Source organism: Pseudophryne corroboree, chromosome 9 (assembly GCF_028390025.1).
Source record: "Pseudophryne corroboree isolate aPseCor3 chromosome 9, aPseCor3.hap2, whole genome shotgun sequence".
Taxonomy (NCBI): domain Eukaryota; kingdom Metazoa; phylum Chordata; class Amphibia; order Anura; family Myobatrachidae; genus Pseudophryne; species Pseudophryne corroboree.
Window position 1 is genome coordinate 252,240,516 of NC_086452.1, and position 25,487 is coordinate 252,266,002.

Consider the following 25,487-nt stretch of genomic DNA (forward strand, 5'->3'; position numbering starts at 1 on the left):
GTGTATATACTCTTTAGGGTAGTTTCCAGCCTCCTATCAGCTGGATCCTTGAGGGCGGCCGTATCAGGGGACGGTAACGCCACTTGTTTTGATAAGCGTGTGAGCGCCTTATCCACCCTAGGGGGTGTTTCCCAGCGCGCCCTAACCTCTGGCGGGAAAGGGTATAATGCCAATAACTTTTTTGAAATTAGCACTTTTCTATCTGGGTTAAACCACGCTTCATCACATACATCATTCAATTCCTCTGATTCAGGAAAAAATAAGATTTTACTTACCGATAAATCTATTTCTCGTAGTCCGTAGTGGATGCTGGGACTCCGTAAGGACCATGGGGAATAGCGGCTCCGCAGGAGACAGGGCACAAAATAAAAGCTTAAGGATCAGGTGGTGTGCACTGGCTCCTCCCCCTATGACCCTCCTCCAAGCCTCAGTTAGGATACTGTGCCCGGACGAGCGTACATAATAAGGAAGGATATTGAATCCCGGGTAAGACTCATACCAGCCACACCAATCACACCGTACAACTTGTGATCTGAACCCAGTTAACAGTATGATAAACGCAAAGGAGCCTCTGAAAAGATGGCTCACAACAATAATAACCCGAATCTTTGTAACAATAACTATATACAAGTATTGCAGACAATCCGCACTAGGGATGGGCGCCCAGCATCCACTACGGACTACGAGAAATAGATTTATCGGTAAGTAAAATCTTATTTTCTCTGACGTCCTAGTGGATGCTGGGACTCCGTAAGGACCATGGGGATTATACCAAAGCTCCCAAACGGGCGGGAGAGTGCGGATGACTCTGCAGCACCGAATGAGAGAACTCCAGGTCCTCCTCAGCCAGGGTATCAAATTTGTAGAATTTAGCAAACGTGTTTGCCCCTGACCAAGTAGCTGCTCGGCAAAGTTGTAAAAGCCGAGACCCCTCGGGCAGCCGCCCAAGATGAGCCCACTTTCCTTGTGGAATGGGCTTTTACTGATTTTGGCTGTGGCAATCCTGCCACAGAATGTGCAAGCTGAATTGTACTACAAATCCAACGAGCAATCGTCTGCTTAGAAGCAGGAGCAGCACCCAGCTTGTTGGGTGCATACAGGATAAACAGCGAGTCAGATTTTCTGACTCCAGCCGTCCTGGAAACATATATTTTCAAGGCCCTGACAACGTCAAGCAACTTAGAGTCCTCTAAGTCCCTGGTAGCCGCAGGTACCACAATAGGTTGGTTCATGTGAAATGCAGAAACCACCTTAGGTAGAAATTGAGGACGAGTCCTCAATTCCGCCCTGTCAGAATGAAAAATTAAGTAAGGGCTTTTATATGATAAAGCCGCCAATTCTGACACACGCCTGGCTGAAGCCAAGGCTAACAGCATCGACACCTTCCATGTGAGATATTTTAAGTCCACAGTGGAAAGTGGTTCAAACCAATGTGACTTTAGAAAACTCAACACCACATTGAGATCCCAAGGTGCCACTGGAGGCACAAAAGGAGGCTGTATGTGCAGCACCCCTTTTACAAATGTCTGAACTTCAGGTACTGAAGCCAGTTCTTTCTGGAAGAAAATCGACAGGGCCGAAATTTGAACCTTAATGGACCCTAATTTTAGGCCCATAGACAGTCCTGTTTGCAGGAAATGAAGGAAACGACCCAGTTGAAATTCCTCTGTAGGGGCCTTCTTGGCCTCACACCACGCAACATATTTACGCCAAATGCGGTGATAATGTTTTGCGGTTACGTCCTTCCTGGCTTTGACCAGAGTAGGGATGACTTCTTCTGGAATGCCTTTTTCCCTCAGGATCCGGCGTTCAACCGCCATGCCGTCAAACGCAGCCGCGGTAAGTCCTGGAACAGACAAGGCCCCTGCAGTAGCAGGTCCTTTCTTAGAGGTAGAGGCCACGGTTCGTCCGTGAGCATCTCTTGAAGTTCCGGGTACCAAGTCCGCCTTGGCCAATCCGGAACCACGAGTATAGTTCTTACTCCTCTCCTTCTTATGATTCTCAGTACTTTTGGTATGAGAGGCAGAGGAGGGAACACATACACTGACTGGTACACCCACGGCGTTACCAGAGCGTCCACTGCTATTGCCTGAGGGTCCCTTGACCTGGCGCAATATCTGTCCAGTTTTTTGTTTAGACGTGACGCCATCATGTCCACCTTTGGTTTTTCCCAACGGTTTACAATCAGGTGGAAGACTTCTGGGTGAAGTCCCCATTCTCCCGGGTGAAGGTCGTGTCTGCTGAGGAAGTCTGCTTCCCAGTTGTCCACTCCCGGAATGAATACTGCTGACAGTGCTATCACATGATTTTTCTGTTTACGTGGGCGACTGACGTGATGTTGTCCGATTGGATCAACACCGCCTGACCCTGAAGCAGAGGTTTTGCTTGACTTAGGGCATTGTAAATGGCCCTTAGTTCCAGAATGTTTATATGAAGAGACGTTTCCAAGCTTGACCACAGGCCCTGGAAATTCCTTCCCTGTGTGACTGCTCCCCAGCCTCTCAGGCTGGCATCCGTGGTTACCAGGATCCAATCCTGAATGCCAAATCTGCGGCCCTCTAGTAGATGAGCACTCTGCAGCCACCACAGGAGAGACACCCTTGTCCTTGGCGACAGGGTTATCCGCTGATGCATCTGCAGATGCGATCCGGACCATTTGTCCAGTAGATCCCACTGAAATGTTCTTGCATGGAATCTTCCGAATGGAATCGCTTCGTAAGAAGCCACCATTTTCCCCAGGACCCTCGTGCACTGATGCACTGAGACCTGTCCTGGTTTTAGGAGGTTCCTGACTAGCTCGGATAACTCCCTGGCCTTCTCCTCCGGGAGAAACACCTTCTTCTGGACTGTGTCCAGAATCATTCCTAGGAACAGTAGACGTGTCGTTGGAATCAGCTGCGATTTTGGAATATTTAGAATCCACCCGTGCTGACGTAACACTACCTGAGATAGTGCTACTCCGACTTCTAACTGTTCCCTGGATCTTGCCCTTATCAGGAGATCGTCCAAGTAAGGGATAATTAAAATGCCTTTTCTTCGTAGAAGAATCATCATTTCGGCCATTACCTTGGTAAAGACCCGAGGTGCCGTGGACAATCCAAACGGCAGCGTCTGAAACTGATAATGACAGTTTTGTACTACAAACCTGAGGTACCCTTGGTGAGAAGGGTATATCGGGACGTGGAGATAAGCATCTTTGATGTCCAGAGACACCATATAGTCCCCTTCTTCCAGGTTTGCTATCACTGCTCTGAGTGACTCCATCTTGAATTTGAACCTTTTTATGTAAGTGTTCAAGGATTTCAGATTTAAAATTGGTCTCACCGAGCCGTCCGGCTTCGGTACCACAAACAGCGTGGAATAATACCCCTTTTCTTGTTGCAGGAGGGGTACCTTGATTATCACCTGCTGGGAATACAGCTTGTGAATGGCTTCCAAAACTGCCTCCCTGTCGGAGGGAGACTTTGGTAAAGCAGACTTCAGGAAACGACGAGGGGGAAACGCCTCGAATTCCAGTTTGTACCCCTGCGATACTACCTGTAGAATCCAGGGATCCACTTGCGAGTGAGCCCACTGCGCGTTGAAATTCTTGAGACGGGCCCCCACCATATCTGAGTCTGCTTGTAAAGCCCCAGCGTCATGCTGAAGACTTGGCAGAAGCAGGGGAGGGCTTCTGCTCCTGTGAAGCGGCTGCATGGTGCAGTCTTTTTCCTCTTCCTCTGCCCCGGGGCAGAAAAGAATGGCCTTTTGCTCGCTTGTACTTATGGGAACGAAAGGACTGAGTTTGAAAAGACGGTGTCTTTTTCTGCTGATGTGGAGTGACCTGGGGTAAAAAGGTGGATTTTCCAGCCGTTGCCGTGGCCACCAGGTCCGATAGACCAGCCCCAAATAACTCCTCCCCTTTATACGGCAATACTTCCATGTGCCGTTTGGAATCCGCATCCCCTGACCACCGTCGCGTCCATAACGCTCTTCTGGCAGAGATGGACATAGCACTTACTCTTGATGCCAGGGTGCAAATATCCCTCTGTGCATCACGCATATATAGTAATGCATCCTTTAAATGTTCTATAGTTAACAAAATATTGTCCCTATCCAGGGTATCAATATTCTCGGTCAGGGAATCCGACCATGCGACTCCAGCACTGCACATCCAGGCTGAGGCGATTGCTGGTCGCAGTATAACACCAGTATGTGTGTATATACTTTTTAGGATATTTTCCAGCCTTCTATCAGCTGGTTCTTTGAGGGTAGCCGTATCAGGAGACGGTAACGCTACTTGTTTTGATAAACGTGTGAGCGCCTTATCTACCCTAGGGGGTGTTTCCCAACGCGCCCTAACCTCTGGCGGGAAAGGATATAATGCTAATAATTTTTTAGAAATTAGCTGTTTTTTATCGGGGGAAACCCACGCTTTTTCACACACCTCATTTATTTCCTCTGACTCAGGAAAAAATATTGGTAGTTTTTTCTCACCCCACATAATACCCTTCTTTGTGGTACTTGTAGTGTCAGAAAGGTTCAATGCCTCTTTCATTGCCGTGATCATGTAACGTGTGGCCCTACTGGACATTACGTTTGTCTCGTCACCGTCGACACTAGACTCAGTATCTGTGTCAGGGTCTGTGTCGACCCACTGAGGTAACGGGCGTTTTAGCGCCCCTGACGGTGTCCGAGACGCCTGGACAGGCACTAATTGATTTGCCGGCTGTCTCATGTCGTCAACAGTTTTTTGCAAATTGCTGACATTATCACTTAATTGTTTAAATACAATCATCCAGTCAGGTGTCGACTCCCTAGGGGGTGACATCACCAACACAGGCAACTGCTCCGCCTCCACATAATTTTCCTCCTCATACATGTCGACACACGCGTACCGACACACAGCACACACACCGGGAATGCTCTGATAGAGGACAGGACCCCACTTAGCCCTTTGGAGAGACAGAGGGAGAGTCTGCCAGCACACACCCAGCGCTATATATATATACAGGGATAACCTTATATAAGTGTTACTCCCTTATAGCTACTGTTAATATATTTATTTGCTGCCAAACGTGCCCCCCCTTCTCTTTTTTACCCTGATTCTGAAGCAGGACTGCAGGGGAGAGTCAGGGAGCCGTCCTTCCAGCGGAGCAGTGAGGGAAAATGGCGCTTGTGTGCTGAGGAGATAGGCTCCGCCCCTTCACGACGTCCTTATCTCCCGCTTTTTTGTGTAAAATGGCAGGGGATTAAAATACATCCATATAGCCCAGGAGCTATATGTGATGTATTCTGTTTTGCCACCTAAGGTATTCTGTTATATTGCGTCTCAGGGCGCCCCCCCCCCCAGCGCCCTGCACCCTCAGTGACCGGAGTGTGAAGTGTGCTGAGAGCAATGGCGCACAGCTGCGGTGCTGTGCGCTACCTTAGTCTGAAGACAGGATGTCTTCTGCCGCCGATTTCACCGGACCTCTTCGTCTCTTCTGGCTCTGTAAGGGGGACGGCGGCGCGGCTCCGGTGACCCATCCAGGCTGAACCTGTGATCGTCCCTCTGGAGCTAGTGTCCAGTAGCCTAAGAAACCCGATCCACTCTGCACTCAGGTGAGTCCGTTTCTTCTCCCCTTAGTCCCACGATGCAGTGAGCCTGTTGCCAGCAGGACTCACTGAAAATAAAAAAACCTAACTAAACTTTTATTCTAAGCAGCTCAGGAGAGCCACCTAGATTGCACCCTTCTCGGCCGGGCACAAAAATCTAACTGAGGCTTGGAGGAGGGTCATAGGGGGAGGAGCCAGTGCACACCACCTGATCCTTAAGCTTTTATTTTGTGCCCTGTCTCCTGCGGAGCCGCTATTCCCCATGGTCCTTACGGAGTCCCAGCATCCACTAGGACGTCAGAGAAACTACAGGTAGTTTTTTCACCCCCCCACATAATACCCCTTTTTGTGGTATTTGCAGTATCAGAGATATGCAAAGCCTCCTTCATTGCCGTGATCATATAACGTGTGGCTCTACTTGAAAATACGTTTGTTTCTTCACCGTCGACACTAGATTCAGTGTCCGTGTCTGGGTCTGTGTCGACCGACTGAGGTAAAGGGCGTTTTACAGCCCCTGACGGTGTCTGAGACGCCTGGGCAGGTACCAACTGGTTTTCCGGCCGTCTCATGTCGTCAACTGATTTTTGTAATGTGCTGACATTATCACGTAATTCCATAAACAAAGCCATCCATTCCGGTGTCGACTCCCTGGGGGGTGACATCACCATTACCGGCAATTGCTCTGCCTCCACACCAACATCGTCCTCATACATGTCGACACACACGTACCGACACACAGCAGACACACAGGGAATGCTCTTATCGAAGACAGGACCCCACTAGCCCTTTGGGGAGACAGAGGGAGAGTTTGCCAGCACACACCCAAGCGCTATAATATATATGGGAACAACCTTATATAAGTGTTGTATCCTTATAGCAGCTTAAATATATAAAATATCGCCAAAAAAAGTGCCCCCCCCTCTCTGTTTTACCCTGTTTCTGTAGTGCAGTGCAGGGGAGAGTCCTGGGAGCCTTCCTCACAGCGGAGCTGAGCAGGAAAATGGCGCTGTGTGCTGAGGAGAATAAGCCCCGCCCCCTATTCCGGCGGGCTTTTTTCCCGTAGTTTGTAATATCTGGCAGGGGTTAAATACATCCATATAGCCTCAAGGGCTATATGTGATGTATTTTTTAGCCATAAAAGGTATTTACATTGCTGCCCAGGGCGCCCCCAGCAGCGCCCTGCACCCTCCGTGACCGTTGGTGAGAAGTGTGTGACAAACAATGGCGCACAGCTGCAGTGCTGTGCGCTACCTTCAAGAAGACTGAAGAGCCTTCTGCCGCCGGTTTCTGGACCTTCAATCTTCAGCATCTGCAAGGGGGGTCGGCGGCGCGGCTCCGGGACGAACCCCAGGGTGAGACCTGTGTTCCGACTCCCTCTGGAGCTAATGGTGTCCAGTAGCCTAAGAAGCCAATCCATCCTGCACGCAGGTGAGTTGAACTTCTCTCCCCTAAGTCCCTCGATGCAGTGAGCCTGTTGCCAGCAGGACTCACTGAAAATAATAAACCTAAAATAAGAATTTACTTACCGATAATTCTATTTCTCGGAGTCCGTAGTGGATGCTGGGGTTCCTGAAAGGACCATGGGGAATAGCGGCTCCGCAGGAGACAGGGCACAAAAAGTAAAGCTTTAGGATCAGGTGGTGTGCACTGGCTCCTCCCCCCATGACCCTCCTCCAAGCCAGTTAGGTACTGTGCCCGGACGAGCGTACACAATAAGGGAGGAATTTTGAATCCCGGGTAAGACTCATACCAGCCACACCAATCACACCGTACAACTTGTGATCTAAACCCAGTTAACAGTATGATAACAGCGGAGCCTCTGAAAAGATGGCTCACAACAATAATAACCCGATTTTTGTAACTATGTACAAGTATTGCAGATAATCCGCACTTGGGATGGGCGCCCAGCATCCACTACGGACTCCGAGAAATAGAATTATCGGTAAGTAAATTCTTATTTTCTCTATCGTCCTAGTGGATGCTGGGGTTCCTGAAAGGACCATGGGGATTATACCAAAGCTCCCAAACGGGCGGGAGAGTGCGGATGACTCTGCAGCACCGAATGAGAGAACTCCAGGTCCTCTTTTGCCAGGATATCAAATTTGTAGAATTTTACAAACGTGTTCTCCCCTGACCACGTAGCTGCTCGGCAGAGTTGTAATGCCGAGACCTCTCGGGCAGCCGCCCAAGATGAGCCCACCTTCCTTGTGGAATGGGCCTTAACCGATTTAGACTGTGGCAGGCCTGCCTCAGAATGTGCAAGTTGAATTGTGTTACAAATCCAACGAGCAATCGACTGCTTAGAAGCAGGCGCACCCAACTTGTTGGGTGCATACAGTATAAACAGCGAGTCAGATTTTCTGACTCCAGCTGTCCTGGAACATATTTTCAGGGCCCTGACAACTTCTAGCAACTTGGAGTCCTCCAAGTCCCTAGTAGGTGCAAGGCACCACAATAAGCTGGTTCAGGTGAAACACTGACACCACCTTAGGGAGAGAACTGGGGACGAGTCCGCAGCTCTGCCCAGTCCGAATGGACAAACAGATATGGACTTTTTTGAGAAAAAAACCACCAATTTGACACTCGCCTGGTCCAGGCCAGGGCCAAGAGCATGGTCACTTTTTATGTGAGATGCTTCAAATCCACATATTTGACTGGTTTTAAACCAATGTGATTTGAGGAATCCCAGAACTACGTTGAGATCCCACAGTGCCACTGGAGGCACAAAAAAGGGGTTTGTATATGCAATACTCCCTTGACAAACTTCTGGACTTCAGGAACTGAAGCCAATTCTTTCTGGAAGAAAATTTACAGGGCCGAATTTGAACCTTAATGGACCCCAATTTGAGGCCCATAGACACTCCTGTTTGCAGGAAATGCAGGAAACGACCGAGTTGAAATTTCTTTGTGGGGCCTTCCTGGCCTCACACCACGCAACATATTTTCGCCACACGTGGTGATAATGTTGTGCGGTCACCTCCTTTCTGGCTTTGACCAGGGTAGGAATGACCTCTTCCGGAATGCCTTTTTTCCCTTAGGATCCGGCTTTCCATCGCCATGCCGACAAACGCAGCTGCGGTAAGTCTTGGAACAGACATGGTACTTGCTGAAGCAAGTCCCTTCTTAGCGGCAGAGGCCATAAGACCTCTGTAAGCATCTCTTGAAGTTCCGGGTACCAAGTCCTTCTTGGCCAATCCGGAGCCATGAGTATAGTTCTTACTCCTCTACGTCTTATAATTCTCAGCACCTTAGGTATGAGAAGCAGAGGAGAGAACACATACACCGACTGGTACACCCACGGTGTTACCAGAACGTCCACATCTATTGCCTGAGGGTCTCTTGACCTGGCGCAATACCTGTCCCGTTTTTTGTTCAGACGGGACGCCATCATGTCCACCTTTGGTATTTCCCAACGGTTTACAATCATGTGGAAAAAACTTCTCAATGAAGTTTCCACTCTCCCGGGTGGAGGTCGTGCTGAGGAAGTCTGCTTCCCAGTTTCCATTCCCGGGATGAAAAACTGCTGACAGTGTTATCACATGATTTTCCGCCCAGCGAAAAATCCTTGCAGTTTCTGCCATTGCCCTCCTGCTTCTTGTGTCGCCCTGTCTGTTTACGTGGGCGACTGCCGTGATGTTTTTCCCACTGGATCAATACCGGCTGACCTTGAAGCAGAGGTCTTGCTAAGCTTAGAGCATTATAAATTTACCCTTAGCTCCAGTATATTTATGTGGAGAAAAGTCTCCATACTTGATCACACTCCCTGGAAATTTTTCCCTTGTGTGACTGCTCCCCAGCCTCTCAGGCTGGGCTCCGTGGTTACCAGCATCCAATCCTGAATGCCGAATCTGCGGCCCTCTAGAAGATGAGCACTCTATAACCACCACAGGAGAGACACCCTTGTCCTTGGATATTGGGTTATCCGCTGATGCATCTGAAGATGCGATCCGGACCATTTGTCCAGCAGATCCCACTGAAAGGTTCTTACGTGAAATCTGCCGAATGGAATTGCTTCGTAGGAAGCCACCATTTTTACCATGACCCTTGTGCAATGATGCACTGTTTTTAGGAGGTTCCTGACTTGCTCGGATAACTCCCTGGCTTTCTCTTCCGGGAGAAACACCTTTTTCTGGACTGTGTCCAGAATCATCCCTAGGCACAGCAGACGTGTCGTCGGGATCAGCTGCGATTTTGGAATATTTAGAATCCACCCGTGCTGATTGTAGCAGTATCCGAGATAGTGCTACTCCGACCTCCAACTGTTCCCTGGACTATGCCCCTATCAGGAGATCGTCCAAGTAAGGGATAATTAAGACGCCTTTTCTTCGAAGAAGAATCATCAATTCGGCCATTACCTTGGTAAAGACCCCGGGGTGCCGTGGACAATCCAAACGGCAGCGTCTGAAACTGATAGTGACAGTTCTGCACCACGAACCTGAGGTACCCTTAGTGAGAAGGGCAAATTTGGGACATAGAGGTAAGCATCCCTGATGTCCCGGGACACTATATAGTCCCCTTCTTCCTGGTTCGTTATCACTGCTCTGAGTGACTTCATCTTAATTTGAACCTTTGTAAGTGTTCAAAAAAAATTTTTTAGAATAAGTCTCACCTAGTCATCTGGCTTCAGTACCACAATATAGTGTGGAATAATACCCCTTTTCTGTAGTAGGAGGGGTAATTTAATTATCACCTGCTGGGAATACAGCTTGTGAATTTTTTCCCATACTACCTCCTTGTCGGAGGGAGACTTGGTAAAGCAGACTTCAGGAGCCTGCGAAGGGGAAACGTCTCGACATTCCCATCTGTACCCCCGGGATACTACTTGTAGGATCCAGGGGTCCTGTACGGTCTCAGCGCCATGCTGAGAACTTGTCAGACGCGGTGGAACGCTTCTGTTCCTGGGAATGGGCTGCCTGCTGCAGTCTTCTTCCCTTTCCTCTATCCCTGGGCAGATATGATCTTATAGGGACGAGAGGACTGAGGCTGAAAAGACGGTGTCTTTTTCTGCAGAGATGTGACTTAGGGTAAAAAACGGTGGATTTTCCAGCAGTTGCCGTGACCACCAGGTCCGATGGACCGACCCCAAACAAGTCCTCTTCCTTTATACGGCCATACTGTGCCGTTTGGAATCTGCATCACCTGACCACTGTCGTGTCCATAACATCTTCTGGCAGTTATGGACATCGCGTTTATTCATGATGCCAGAGTGCAAATATCCCTCTGTGCATCTCGCATATATAGAAATGCTCTATAGTCAATAAAATACTGTCCCTGTCAAGGGTATCAATATTTTTAGTCAGGGAATCCGACCAAGCCACCCTAGCTCTGCACATCCAGGCTGAGGCGATCGCTGGCCGCAGTATAACACCAGTATGTGTGTATATACTTTTTATTATATTTTCCAGCCTTGTCAGCTGGTCCTTGAGGACGGCCCTATCTATAGACGGTACCGCCACTTGTTTTGATAAGCGTGTGAGCGCCTTATCCACCTTAAGGGGTGTTTCCCAACGCGCCCTAACTTCTGGCGGGAAAGGGTATACCGCCCATAATTTTCTATCGGGGGGAACCCACGCATCATCACACACTTTATTTAATTTATCTGATTCAGGAAAAACTATGGTAGTTTTTTCACATCCCACATAATACCCTCTTTTGTGGTACTTGTAGTATCAGAAATACGTAACACCTCCTTCATTGCCTTTAACGTGTGGCCCTAATAAGGAATACGTTTGTTTATTCACCGTCGACACTGGATTCAGTGTCCCTGTCTGTGTCTGTGTCGACCGACTAAAGTAAACGGGCGTTTTAAAACCCTTGACGGTGTTTTTGAGACGTCTGGACCGTACTAATTGTTTGTCGGCCGTCTCATGTCGTCAACCGACTTTGCAGCGTGTTGACATTATCACGTAATTTCCTAAATAAGCCATCCATTCCGGTGTCGACTCCCTAGAGAGTGACATCACCATTACAGGCAATTGCTCCGCCTCCTCACCAACATCGTCCTCCTACCTGTCGACACACACGTACCGACACACAGCACACACACAGGGAATGCTCTGATAGAGGACAGGACCCACTAGCCCTTTGGAGAGACAGAGGGAGAGTTTGCCAGCACACACCAAAAACGCTATAATTATATAGGGACAACCTTATATAAGTGTTTTCCCTTATAGCATCTTAATATATATATAAGCATATCGCCAAATTAGTGCCCCCCCTCTCTGTTTTAACCCTGTTTCTGTAGTGCAGTGCAGGGGAGAGCCTGGGAGCCTTCCCTCCAGCCTTTCTGTGAGGGAAAATGGCGCTGTGTGCTGAGGAGATAGGCCCCGCCCCTTTTTCGGCGGCCTCGTCTCCCGCTCTTAACGGATTCTGGCAGGGGTTAAATATCTCCATATAGCCTCCGGAGGCTATATGTGAGGTATTTTTAGCCAAAATAGGTATTCATTTGCCTCCCAGGGCGCCCCCCTCCCAGCGCCCTGCACCCTCAGTGACTGCCGTGTGAAGTGTGCTGAGAGGAAAATGGCGCACAGCTGCAGTGCTGTGCGCTACCTTTAGAAGACTGAGGAGTCTTCTGCCGCCGATTCTGGACCTCTTCTTACTTCAGCATCTGCAAGGGGGCCGGCGGCAAGGCTCCGGTGACCATCCAGGCTGTACCTGTGATCGTCCCTCTGGAGCTGATGTCCAGTAGCCAAGAAGCCAATCCATCCTGCACGCAGGTGAGTTCACTTCTTCTCCCCTAAGTCCCTCGTTGCAGTGATCCTGTTGCCAGCAGGACTCACTGTAAAATAAAAAACCTAAGCTAAACTTTCCTAAGCAGCTCTTTAGGAGAGCCACCTAGATTGCACCCTTCTCGGCCGGGCACAAAAATCTAACTGGCTTGGAGGAGGGTCATGGGGGGAGGAGCCAGTGCACACCACCTGATCCTAAAGCTTTACTTTTTGTGCCCTGTCTCCTGCGGAGCCGCTATTCCCCATGGTCCTTTCAGGAACCCCAGCATCCACTAGGACGATAGAGAAAAACTTTTTCTAAGCAGCTCCTTAAGAGAGCCACCTAGATTGCACCCTGCTCGGACGGGCACAAAAACCTAACTGAGGCTTGGAGGAGGGTCATAGGGGGAGGAGCCAGTACACACCACCTGATCCTAAAGCTTTAGTTTTGTGCCCCGTCTCCTGCGGAGCCGCTATCCCCATGGTCCTGACGGAGTCCCCAGCATCCACTTAGGACGTCAGAGAAAATATAACATTTCAGCGCAAAGTACAACTTTCAGTTATAATCTTAAGTAAACATACCTTCTAAAAGATCCATGTATACTAAAAATGCTGCATAAACTTGGGCACTTTCTGCTACATCCAATGTCATCATCTCCTTAAACTGTAAAATAAAATTCAATAAACAAATCATCACTTTTTGTAATTTTCTCAATATGGTACAGGTTACTTATTTTCAGCACACACCAACCATGTAATGTTGGTGATCTTTATGTACTTTATCCCACTCTACTTTATCTCTCTACAAGCTTTGATAAATCTGTCCCTTACTTAGGCAGACATGGGCACATTGCAGCTGTGCCACCGAGGGTAAAGCACTGTGCATACAGAAGTGTCCTCTTACATCTTTGTTCACGAGCGCTACACGTGAGTGCTGTGTGACTCGGTAGCGCCGGGTGTCTTTTTTTTTGTATTTTTTACGTGAAAATGTGTCTTAGATGCAAATTAATGCAATAGGACGTACAAGCAGCGTCTGCTGATTAAAATTATATGCAGCATGCATATATTCTGTGTGTGATTGTGGCTGTATTTGCATACAAAATGCTATGCTACAGTGTTTTAATGGAAAACACTAACGTGGCATTTCGGATGCAGATAGAGACACAATTAGACACAGAATATGGCATGCTGTATGTAATTTTAATCAGCAGAAGCTGCTTGTGCGTCCCATTACATTACTTTGTGTCTAAGACGCATTTTTGCGAAATAAAACACGAAAAAAGATGCTCAGCGCTACAGAGTCCTACCATGGCATGGCTTGACTTCAAGGGCTGTTTAGCGTGACTACAGCAAGGATGTAAGAGGACACATCTGTATGCAAACAGTGATCCTATCATGTCAGTCACATGGGCTGATATCTTGAGATATATATATATATATATATTTAACGAGATTTATGGTAAGAACTTACCTTTGTTAAATCTCTTTCTGCGAGGTACACTGGGCTCCACAGGAAATGACATTGGGGTGTAGAGTAGGATCTTGATCCGAGGCACCAACAGGGTAAAAGCTTTGACTGTTCCCAGAATGCATAGCTCCGCCTCCATAGAGCTCAATTTTTGTTAACCAGTCCAATGCAGTAGCAGGCAAAAGAGACGACAACCGTTAGTAGCCACATACACCACATTCTCACGACAGGAGCGTCAGGGTGGGCGCCCTGTGGAGCCCAGTGTACCTCGCAGAAAGAGATTTAACAACGGTAAGGTCTTAACATAAATCTCGTTTTCTGCTGCGGGGTACACTGGGCTCCACAGGGAAATACATTGGGGCTGTCCTAAAGCAGTTCCTTATGGGAGGGGACGCACTGTAGCGGGCACAAGAACCCGGCATCCTGGGAGGCGGAAGTATCGAAGGCATAGAACCTTATGAACGTGTTCACTGAGGACCACGTAGCTGCCTTGCACAATTGTTCAAGGGTCGCACCACGGCGGGCCGCCCAAGAAGGTCCAACAGACCTAGTAGAATGGGCCTTAATGGTAGCAGGAGCTGGAAGGCCAGCCTGTACATAAGCATGTGCAATCACCATTCTAATCCATCTGGCCAGGGTCTGCTTGTGAGCAGGCCAGCCACGTTTGTGAAAACCAAACAGTACAAAGAGAGAATCAGACTTCCGAAGGGAAGCAGTTATCTTCACATAGATAAGGAGAGCCCGTACCACATCCAAAGACCGCTCTTTGGAAGACAATTCAGGAGAGGCAAAGGCCGGAACCACAATCTCCTGATAAAGGTGGAAAGAAGACACCACCTTGGGTAAATACCCGGGACGTGTTCTAAGAACCGCCCAATCACAGTGAAAAATCAGTTATGGTGACCTACAAGACAAGGCACACAAATCCGACACCCGTCTAGCAGAGGCAATAGCAAGCAGAAACACAACCTTAAAAGAAAGCCACTTAAGGTCCGCAGATTCAAGAGGCTTAAACGGAGACCCTTGCAACGCCTCCAGAACCACCGACAAGTACAAAGGAGCCACAGGCGGAACATAAGGAGGTTGAATCCGCAACACACCCTGAGTGAACGTATGTACATCAGGTAAGGTCGCAATTTTTCTCTGGAACCAAACCGACAAGTCAGAAATATGAACCTTGATGGAGGCCAGACGAAGGCCCAAGTCCAGGCCCTGTTGTAGAAAGGCCAAAAGTTTGGCCGTACTAAACTTGTAAGCGTCATAATTGTTAGATGCGCACCAAGCAAAGTAAGAATTACAGACCCTATGGTAAATCCGAGCAGAAGCCGGTGTCCGGGCCTTCAACATAGTTTGAATGACCGCCTCAGAAAATCCTTTGGCCCTCAAGGTGGAAGCTTCAAGAGCCACGCCGTCAAAGCCAGCCGGGCTAAATCCTGATATACACAAGGGCCCTGAACGAGGAGATCTGGGCGCTGTGGAAGTAGAAGGGGACGTTCCATCGAGAGACCCTGAAGGTCTGAGAACCAATTCCGTCTGAGCCACGCGGGAGCAACCAGAAGTAGGATTCCTACTTCTTGTTTGAATTTCCTTATTACTCTGGGCAGGAGTGACACCGGAGGGAACACGTATGGCAGCTGAAAGTTCCATGGAATTGCCAGTGCGTCCACGAATGCTGCTTGAGGATCCCTTGTCCTTGCTCTGAAGACCGGAACCTTGTGATTGTGTCAAGACGCCATCAGGTCCACATCTGGAAGGCCCCACCTGTCCATGAGAAGTTGAAACACTTCTGGATGGAGGCTCCACTCTCCGGCATGTACGTCCTGACAAGTGAGAAAGCCAGCTTCCCGGTTTAGGGCCCCCGGAATGAATACTGCCGATATGGCTGGCAGATGGCGTTCCACCCACTGAAGGATCCGTGAAACTTCCCTCATTGCCATGCGGCTTCAAGTGCCTTGATGATTGATGTATGCCACCTTGGTGGCGTTGTCCGACTGTACTTGAACAGGTCTGTGCTGTATTAAATGCTGGTCCAAGTTCAATGAGTTGAACACTGCCCGCAACTCCAGAATGTTTATAGGGAAGAGAGACTCCTCCTTGGTCCACCGACCCTGAAGGGAGTGTTGCTCCAACACCGCGCCCCAACCTCTCAGACTGGCATCCGTCGTCAGAAGGACCCAGTTGGATATCCAGAAGGGACGACCCCTGCTCAATCGGTGGTCCTGAAGCCACCAGCTCAGTGACAAGACGGACCTCCGGAGACAAGGAGACATTTGAGACCTGATCCGGTGAGGCAGGTCGTCCCACTTGGCAAGAATCAGCTTCTGCAGAGGGTGGGAATGGAATTGAGCGTACTCCACCATGTCAAAAGCTGACACCATGAGACCTAGCACTTGCATCGCCGAATGTATCGACCCTTGCGGACGAGATAGGAAGCATCGAATCCTGTCCTGAAGCTTCAGGACTTTCTCCTGAGACAAGAACATCCGCTGGTTGTGAGTGTCCAATAACGCCCCCAGGTGCACCATGCTCTGAGCAGGGACCAGGGAAAATTTCTTCCAGTTGATGAGCCACCTGTGGGCTTGCAGAAACTGGATAGTCAGATCCAGAAGGCGTAGGAAAATTTCTGGGAAATTTGCCAGGATCAACAAGTCGTCCAGGTACGGTAGGATCCTGACCCCTTGACGGCGGAGTACAGCCGTCATTACCGCCATGACCTTGGTGAAGACTCGCGCAGCCGTGGTCAAACCAAAAGGTAATGCCCGAAACTGGTAATGGAGGTTGCCAGCCGCAAACCTCAGGTATTGCTGATGTGACATTGCAATAGGAATATGCAGGTAAGAATCCTGTATGTCCAGGGAGACCATATAATCCCCAGGTTCCAAGGCCAGAACAACAGAGCGAAGAGTTTCCATACGAAACTTGGAGACCCTCACAAATTTGTTCAAGGACTTGAGGTTGAGAATGAGCCGGGAGGACCCATTCAGGTTCGGGACTAGGAACAGCAGTGAATAGTACCCCTTGCCTCTTTGAGCCAGAGGCACCTGTACTACCACTCCTGTGTCCAGGAGGGACTGTACCACCGAATGAAGAGTTTTTGCCTTCACCTGATCTGAAGGGATGTCTGTCAGGCAAAATCGATGAGGGGGACGATTTCTGAAGGATTTGGCGTAACCTCGAGTGACGACTTCCCGTACCCAGGCATCAGAAGTGGTCTTCAACTATTCCCGGGTATACCCTAGAAGATGGCTCCCCACCCTGGGATCCCCCAGAGGGAGGCCTGCCCCGTCATGCGGCAGGCTTGTCAGTCTTGGAATCAGGCTGGCGGGCAGCCCAGGCCTGTCTGGGTTTGGGCTTAGTAGGTTTGGAAGTGCGAGCCTGTTTCGGGTACGCCTGATCCTTTGCCTTCCCTGAAGGACGAAAGGAGCGAAAGGAAGTACTCTTAGCCTTCAGTACCGAAGGAGCAGTACTAGGTAGACATGCTGTTTTAGCAGACGCTAAGTCAGCCACTATCTTGCTGAGGTCTTCTCCAAAAAGAATATCTCCCTTTAAAGGGAGCACCTCCAGGGTTTTCTTAGAGTCCAGATCCACGGACCAGGACAGCAGCCAGAGAATCCGGCGAGCCAGTATGGACGTAGTAGAAGCCTTGGCCGCCAGAATACCAGCATCAGAAGCCACCTCCTTAACGTAGTGAGAAGCTGTGACAATATACGATAGACATTGTCTAGCATGATCAGATGCGTTGGAAGACATCTCAGCTTCCAACTCCTGAGCCCACGCTTCAATAGCCTCTGCAGCCCAAGTCGCTGCAATAGTGGGCTGATGCACAGCACCCGTTAGAGTGTAAATCGCCTTTAAACAACCCTCCACACGCTTATCCGTCGGTTCTTTCAGAGACGTGACAGTAGTTACAGGCAGAGCAGAGGATACCACCAGCCGCGCCACCTGCAAATCCCACTGGCGGGGGTGTCTCCCAATTTTTAATTAGCTCCGCCGCAAGGGAATAGCGAGCCAGCATCTTCCTGTGAGGCGTGAATTTCTTTCCTGGATTTTCCCAGGATTCCTGACGTATGTCAACTAAATGGTCAGAATGAGGTAAAACTTGTTTAACCACTTTCTGACGTTTAAACCTGTCCGGTTTCTTAGGGGCAGCATCCGGCTCTGGGTCATCAGTAATATGAAGAATTAGCCTGATAGCCCCCAACAAGTCAGGAACATCCACCTGTGAAACAGATTCCCCATCAGAAGCATCAGGATCAGAATCTGTGGGGTCAGTATATACGCCATCCTCATCAAACGATGTGTCCGGGACGTTGGTGGATTGTGAGGAAGTAATAGCCTGCTTAGAGGACCCCGTGGTCTTGGGCGGGCGAGGGTTAGATTTCTATTTAGTCAGTGATTGGTTCAATTGCTGTAACTGAGAGGACAATTGATCTGCCCATGGCGGATTAACCGCAAGGACCATAAGCGGTTGTACCGGCACAGGAGGTCCCATAGGGGGCGCAAGTCTAGTTACTAGCGTACTTAATAGCGTGGAAAAAGTAGCCCAAGGCGGGTCATTTTGAACCCCCGTTGCTACGGTCCCACTGGGGGGCAAGGAACCCCCCGGAACCAGAACCCTCAGCTGCTATATTCTCCTCAAACGTGTCTGCAGCGTCACCATCACGCAATGTGGGATCAGCCCCAGCTCCGTCGCCCCTTGTAGCTGACATATCTGAAAGCTCAATGCGAGGCAACCCAGTACAGTAACAGCAGCACAATACCTGGCAAGAACCCCCTGTGTAGTGTATGTGCACAAACAGGGAATTCCAGAGGTACATGGTGACTAAAATTCACAGAGAAAAATACACAATAAGTATATCTTGTGAAACACCTATATTAGATAATAACCCTGACGCACGTATTCCCCTCAGGTTATAGAATATAGGGATAGCAATCTGAGTAAGATACACGACATGGAGGTCACAAAGCAGCTATATGCACACACATAGAGTCACATTGAACAATGCAGAAATTATGACATGCAATAAAACTGCACTGGACTAGCAATACAGTGTAATACTAAGTATGGCTATACAGACAATAGATATAACAATGCACAGTAAATACTGGATGTATATTACAGGGTACTTGTACTATATAACCCTGTCTAAATGCACTCTTTCTTAACTAACACTGTCAGCAGACATGTAGAATACTTAAGTGTCCTGTAAAATGCACAGCGCTGACATGCTGGCGGCTTTACCGAGGAGGATTTGCCCAAACAGTCCCAGGATCAGCTCAGCTTGTCCTAATGGTGCCCAAACGCTGACAGGGAGTGAGGGAGAGATATGCAGCTCCAGGGCGGGAACATTTACTCTAAATGGCACCCTGGGGCTGGGGGAGGGGCTACAGGTCAAAGCCTCATCCCCCTGCTGGACTTCACCACCGGGTACTGTGGGCTGTACAATAAACGATTTTTAATAAAACCAACCTGTGCCCTTGCCCTGGTGGTCCAGTGGGGTCCCTGTACTGCCACAGTGTCCACACCGGCCGCGCCGGATAGCTATTTTTCCGCAGGTCCCGCCTGGGGGACCCTCTTACCTCCTCCCTGTGTGCGGCCACGCAATCCAGGAGGGCAGCGGTGGTGTGTATGACTGACAAAGAAGAACCGGAGCCTCCGCTGTAGGTACCCGGCAACCAGGGCGCGGGAGTGTACAGCGCCGTTGGGGGAGGTGATGGAGCTGCAGCAGGAGATGTCTGACTGACATCTAACACAGTGCCTCTGCTGCAGCCCTTGAAGTCTTCATTTTTCATTTGAAAAGCTCTTCTCAGGGCTGCTGGAGCAGCCCCCCTGTTGTATGCCTGCACTGCATGGCACCAACTACAAAACTGAGCTCCTGTGCACGGAGGCGGGGTTATAGAGGAAGCGGCGCTATGCATTCTGGGAACAGTCAATGCTTTTAGCCTTTTGGTGCCTCGGATCAAGATCCTACTCTACACCCCAATGTCATTCCCTGTGGAGCCCAGTGTACCCCGCAGCAGAAATATATATATTCCATATGTCAACATTTTGACCATGTCAAATTGTCGCCATTCAGAATATAGGAAACCGCACATTCAGTAGTCTGACCTACCGTCACAGCACAGGCATGTCTATATTTTATGACCATATAATGACCATGTCTATATTTTGTGTGTCGACATTTTGACTCTATTATCGTTTTGTCCATGTCGACATTTTAATTTGTCTATATGTTTACTAGCTGCTGTACCTGGAGTCCATTATTCTTAATAAGGATTATTAGTCAAGATTATATTAAATAAACCAATGTGTTTTTTGTGCAAACAGCAATTTATTAAATCAGTGTGATTCTTATTTAAGTTCAACCATATATGATGTCGAAGGCAGAGTGTGTTCAACCACCTAAGGCTTGCACACCTAAGAGTGGTATATCTAGCTTATAAAATTGTCCCTGTTGTTATGAAATAGCTCTATGTCAGATTATGTAAGATGAAATATATAATGAATAGGAGGGAAAATAGTCCTGTTCATGTTCTTTGAAAAGATCATCATTGCACCAGTCATCTTTGCTGAGGAATGATGTCAGGTCCTGTGAGTTATGTAGTAATTTTGACAGGTTTTGAAATTTTTCTGTCAAAAATGTGTATGTCTGTCAGAGAGGCAGTGATGTGCTTCTTTTCTGTAAGTAGTGTCTTTGTGAATGATGCTAGTGTTTACAGTTGTGGAGTGATTCAGCTGTGGCTCTGTGATGTGGTTTTGTAACAGTTGTGCGATCGTTGGAAAAAGTGGACGGTCATGTGATCTGGTGTGTCCAATAATGTTGGTGGGATTTTTACCATTAAACACACCTTTATATACAGTATATACCAGCTGAATACCCGTGCTTCACTCTGGAATTTTGAAGTATAATGCCAATCTTTGTCAGACATCACCTCCGAGCAGGCCTTCCCCGGATTGATGCTGTCAAAAGGCTGGCGATGAGAAGAATAATCCGCATTCTTCTCTGCCACGTCCCACCTCTGTTGCTACCCTGCTCAATGCTGTAAATGATGGGAAGACAGCAAGCCAAGCTCCGCCCGCTGTATGTTAAATATGTCAGGTTTGCAGGGATAGGCTGACTATTTCAAAGGGCCCTAGGTCTCCTTGTTTAGCTTCTGGCTCTCCTTAGGGTTCCTCCTTTGAGGTCAAAAGGTAAAGATTTTCACACAACACTTAAGGTCACTGGGGGAGTTGTCAGTACCCTTTACACAGCAGATAAGCAGTTGCTGACTATCAAGCTCTCCTTTAATGCATTTAGGAGTAAAAATATCTCTTTCTTTTCCTCCTATTGCTCTCTGAGAGGTTTGCAATGTTTAGTTCAAGTGACAGGTTAACATCTGATAACTGAGACACTATCCTCTCCTGACTGGAAATAGGTTAAGTACTTAAAAGGCAAATACCACTGACTCATCACAAAATCTCCTAAACCATAAGGCTGAACTTCATTGCCAGTGGCAGTTGCAGAGCAAGCCATTATTGAAACAGGGGACAGTGTTTGACAGTGTTTAGGGTGGCAGTTGATGTGGTACCCCTATTTGAATAAAGGACTGCTGTGCAACTGCCAGTGGCAAGGAAGACCAGGAACAGAGCATTGTGTCCTTCCCCCTCCATGACTTCGTATCGCCAGCACCATGCATTCTTTATAGCCCTGGCTGGGCGGGCTGTCTTAACTATCCTCTGTGAGGGGGGAATTTCCAATAATCATCTCACCCCTTTTAACCCATTTGTGGCGCCTACATCACAAAAGCAAGCTACTGTCCAAATGTTAAGTTCCTAGTCCTTACAGTATTGCACAGGAGATTTTGTGATGAGTCAGTGGTATTTGCCACATATATATATATATTACTGATGGTCAAGTTAACGAGATATTATCACGTTAACGCCGTAACTTAATGACGGCGATATTTTTCTTGTGCTAACACTACTGGTGGGCTACATGTGTGCTGCAGAGCCAGACCAGACCCCCTTGATGCAGACGTGGAAGCCGCTGGATCCGCAAGCCGCCAGGCCCGCTTGCTGCGTTGTGATTCATGGGGACTGGGCAGACTTCCTCTCGGACACTCGTCCTGGAGACACCAGATCTCCCACACAGCTGGGTACATGCACTTGGGGTTCTAGCAGGAAAGGAAATATAATACAGTGCTAGACCTGTATACATTGGGGCTGACATTGCTTATATTAACAGGAGAGGAAGTGGATGGGATTGAAAGCTTTGGGCCTTCTACATAAACTATGTATGGGAGAAGTACAGATAAACAAAAGCAAGAAAAGCTAACAAATAACATAGTTAAGTGGATAGCTACAAACTGCAGGCCGATTAGTATTGTGGAAGATGTCGGCCTGAGGAACGTTCTTAGGATCGCAACGAATGACGGCACGTACGAGCCTCCCTCAAGACGCACCATCACAAGAAGAATAATAGGATTTTAATACCTACCGGTAAATCCTTTTCTCCTAGTCCGTAGAGGATGCTGGGGACACTTCAAGAACCATGGGGTATAGACAGGATCCGCAGGAGACATGGGCACTTTAAGACTTTGAATGGGTGTGAACTGGCTCCTCCCTCTATGCCCCTCCTCCAGACTCCAGTTATAGAAACTGTGCCCAGGGAGACGGAAATTTAGAGGAAAAGGATTTATTGTTAAACTAACTGTGAGATACATACCAGCTCACACCACAAACACACCGTATAACATGGCATTCAACAGAAATCCAGTCAACGGCATGAACAATGTCAGCAACAGGCTGACCATAACAGAAACACAACTCATGTGTAACATAACCAATAACTAATAAGTAATTACTGCAGAAAGAGTCCGCACTGGGACGGGCGCCCAGCATCCTCTACGGACTAGGAGAAAAGGATTTACCGGTAGGTATTAAAATCCTATTTTCTCATACGTCCTAGAGGATGCTGGGGACACTTCAAGAACCATGGGGTTATACCAAAGCTCCAGAACGGGCGGGAGAGTGCGGATCACTCTGCAGCACCGATTGACCAAACCTGAGGTCCTCCTCAGCCAGGGTCTCAAATTTGTAAAATTTCGCAAACGTGTTTGCACCAGACCAAGTAGCTGCTCGGCAAATTTGTAACGCCGATACCCCCCTGGCAGCGGCCCAGGATGAGCCCACCTTTCTGGTAGAGTGAGCCTTCACTGATTTTGGCAACGGCAAACCAACCGTAGAATGAGCATTCTGTATTGTAGTACAGATCCAACGCGCAATAGTCTGCTTAGAAGCAGGATTCCCAATCTTGTTGGGAGCATACAGGACAAACAAAGCGTCTGTTTTCCTAAGTTGAGCCGTCCTTGCGACATAAATCTTCAAAGCCCTAACCAATCGAGGGATTTTGACTCAGCGAAAGCGGCAGTAGCCACAGGCACCACAATAGGTTGGTTCATGTGCAACGATGAAACCACCTTTGGAAGAAACTGTTGACGAGTCCTCAACTCTGCTCTATCTTCATGGAAGATTAAGTATGGGCTTTTGCGAGACAAGGCCGCTAACTCAGACACCCGCCTTGCGGATGCCAAGGCCAACAGCATGACCACTTTCCAATTTTAACTTTATCTTTTGTAAAGGTTCAAACCAATGTGATTGAAGGAACTGCAACACCACGTTAAGATCCCACGGTGCCACCGGGGGCACAAATGGAGGTTGGATGTGCAGCACGCCTTTCACGAAAGTCTGAACTTCCAGAAGGGAAGCCAATTCTTTTTGAAAGAAAATTGATAAGGCCGAAATTTGTACTTTAATTGAGCTCAACTTCAGGCCCGCATCCACACCTGCTTGCAGAAAATGGAGAAACCGGCCTAGCTGAAATTCTTCCGTAGGAACCCTCTTAGACTCACACCAAGACACATATTTTCTCTAAATACGGTGATAATGTTTCGCCGTTACTTTTTTTCTAGCCCGAAGAAATGTGGGAATGACTTCACTAGGAATACCCTTTCGGGCTAGGATCCAGCGTTCAACCGCCAAGCCGTCAAACGTAACAGATCCTCTCATAGAGGAAGAGGCCAAGGATTTCCTACGATTAATTCCTGAAGATCTGGGTACCACGCCCTTCTTGGCCAGTCCGGAACAATGAGGATCGCCTGAACATTTGTCCTGCTTATGATCTTCAGTACCTTTGGAATGAGCGGAAGCGGAGGGAACACGTACACCGACTGAAACACCCACGGTGTCACTAGGGCGTCCACTGCTATTGCTTGAGGGTCTCTCGACCTGGAACAATATCTCTGAAGTTTCTTTCTTTTTTTTTTTTAACACATTTTATTAGATGGATCACAAATTGGTCACATTAATAACAGAACACCCAGACAAAATGGGCATTTAAAGAACAAATGTAGCTACAATAAATTGTTACATCAACTGAGTGGATCCTTTTTTTTTTCTTTTTTTTTTAAAGATTAAAGTTAAGGCATTTGAAGTGGGTAACTCTCGGCAACGGAGTGGCCGTCCGTCAAAGAGAGTCAGCGGAGGAAATAAGAAGAAAAGAATACTCAGAGAGAGAATAGAAGGGGTCGGAAAGGTAGAGGGGACAGAGCACATCCAATCAGAAAAGAAGGAAGGGGGGTAGAAGGGGGTGGAGGGGTGGCCTTCAGAGACAAGAGGTGGGTAGAGCTGTGGTGTACCATGTCATGTTGCAAATGGGGAGGGAGCCTGTTGTAGGATTAGCCACGGGGACCATACTTTATCAAATTGTTTCGAGGTGTTACGTATGACAGCGGTCATATATTCCATTTTGTGGACATACCAAATTCGGGAGATTATCACCGGCGTTGGGGAGGGGGTCGGGCTCTTCCAGTCCGTGGCTATTTGGCATGTCATTGCCGAAACTACATGTCGAATTAGCTTGTTTTGGTGTCTATTAAGAGTAGGGAGGGTCATGGGGAGCAAAAAGTATTGGGGGTCAGGAGGGATGGAGGTGTCAAATAAGCACGAGAGCAAGGTAATAAGTTCACCCCAAATTTTAAAGATTTTTGGGCAGGTCCACCACATGTGTAAGAACGAACCAACATCCGCACAACCCCTCCAGCATCTATCTGGAGTGTCGGGGAACATAGTATGTAGACGGGAAGGGACATAATACCAGCGGTATAGTAATTTGTAGATATTTTCTTTAATTCTCACACATATGGAGCTGGAGGCCGCATTATCCCAGATATCAACCCAATCTTCATTGTCTATAGTAAATCCCAGCTCTTTTTCCCATGCTAACTCGTGGGGGGCCCGGGATGAAGTGGGGTGATCGCTAAGTAAAGTATAAATATCTGAAATGAGGCCCTTAGTGTTGGTGCGTTTCCAGCTAATGTATTCGAAGGGGGATAATTGTCTGTGGAGAAGGGTAGTGGTAGCGGTGGAGTGGAAATGTCTAATTTGCAGATAACGAAAGAAGTCCGAAGGAGGGATTACCGTTCCTTCTCGGATATCTGCGAATTGTGGGAAGGTAGCGTTGGAGGTGATGTCGTTAACATATAGCATACCGCTCGAGCGCCAGTATGTATGCGAGGCTCTACACATACCTGGGGGGAAGGCTGGATTATGAAATAACGGAATTAGCAGGGACGGGTATGGGGCCAAACTGAACCGTCTGTTTGTCAGGTCCCATGTCGCTAGTGAGCGACTTACTACAGGGTGTGAGAGGGCTGTACGGGGGCGTTGGTTCCGGTGGAGCCATAATAGGGAGGAT

General features: G+C 48.3%; 1 protein-coding gene across 2 annotated transcripts in view; it reads right to left on the reverse strand.

The window, feature by feature from the left end:
- TSEN15 (tRNA splicing endonuclease subunit 15) overlaps positions 1-25,487 on the reverse strand; it is a 390,381-nt gene that overhangs the window by 336,461 nt on the left and 28,433 nt on the right. For both annotated transcript variants that reach the window (XM_063940209.1, XM_063940208.1), the window contains exon 2: positions 12,867-12,948. In XM_063940209.1, the coding sequence (XP_063796279.1) occupies positions 12,867-12,948 (82 nt within the window). The remainder of the gene's footprint in view (positions 1-12,866; positions 12,949-25,487) is intronic.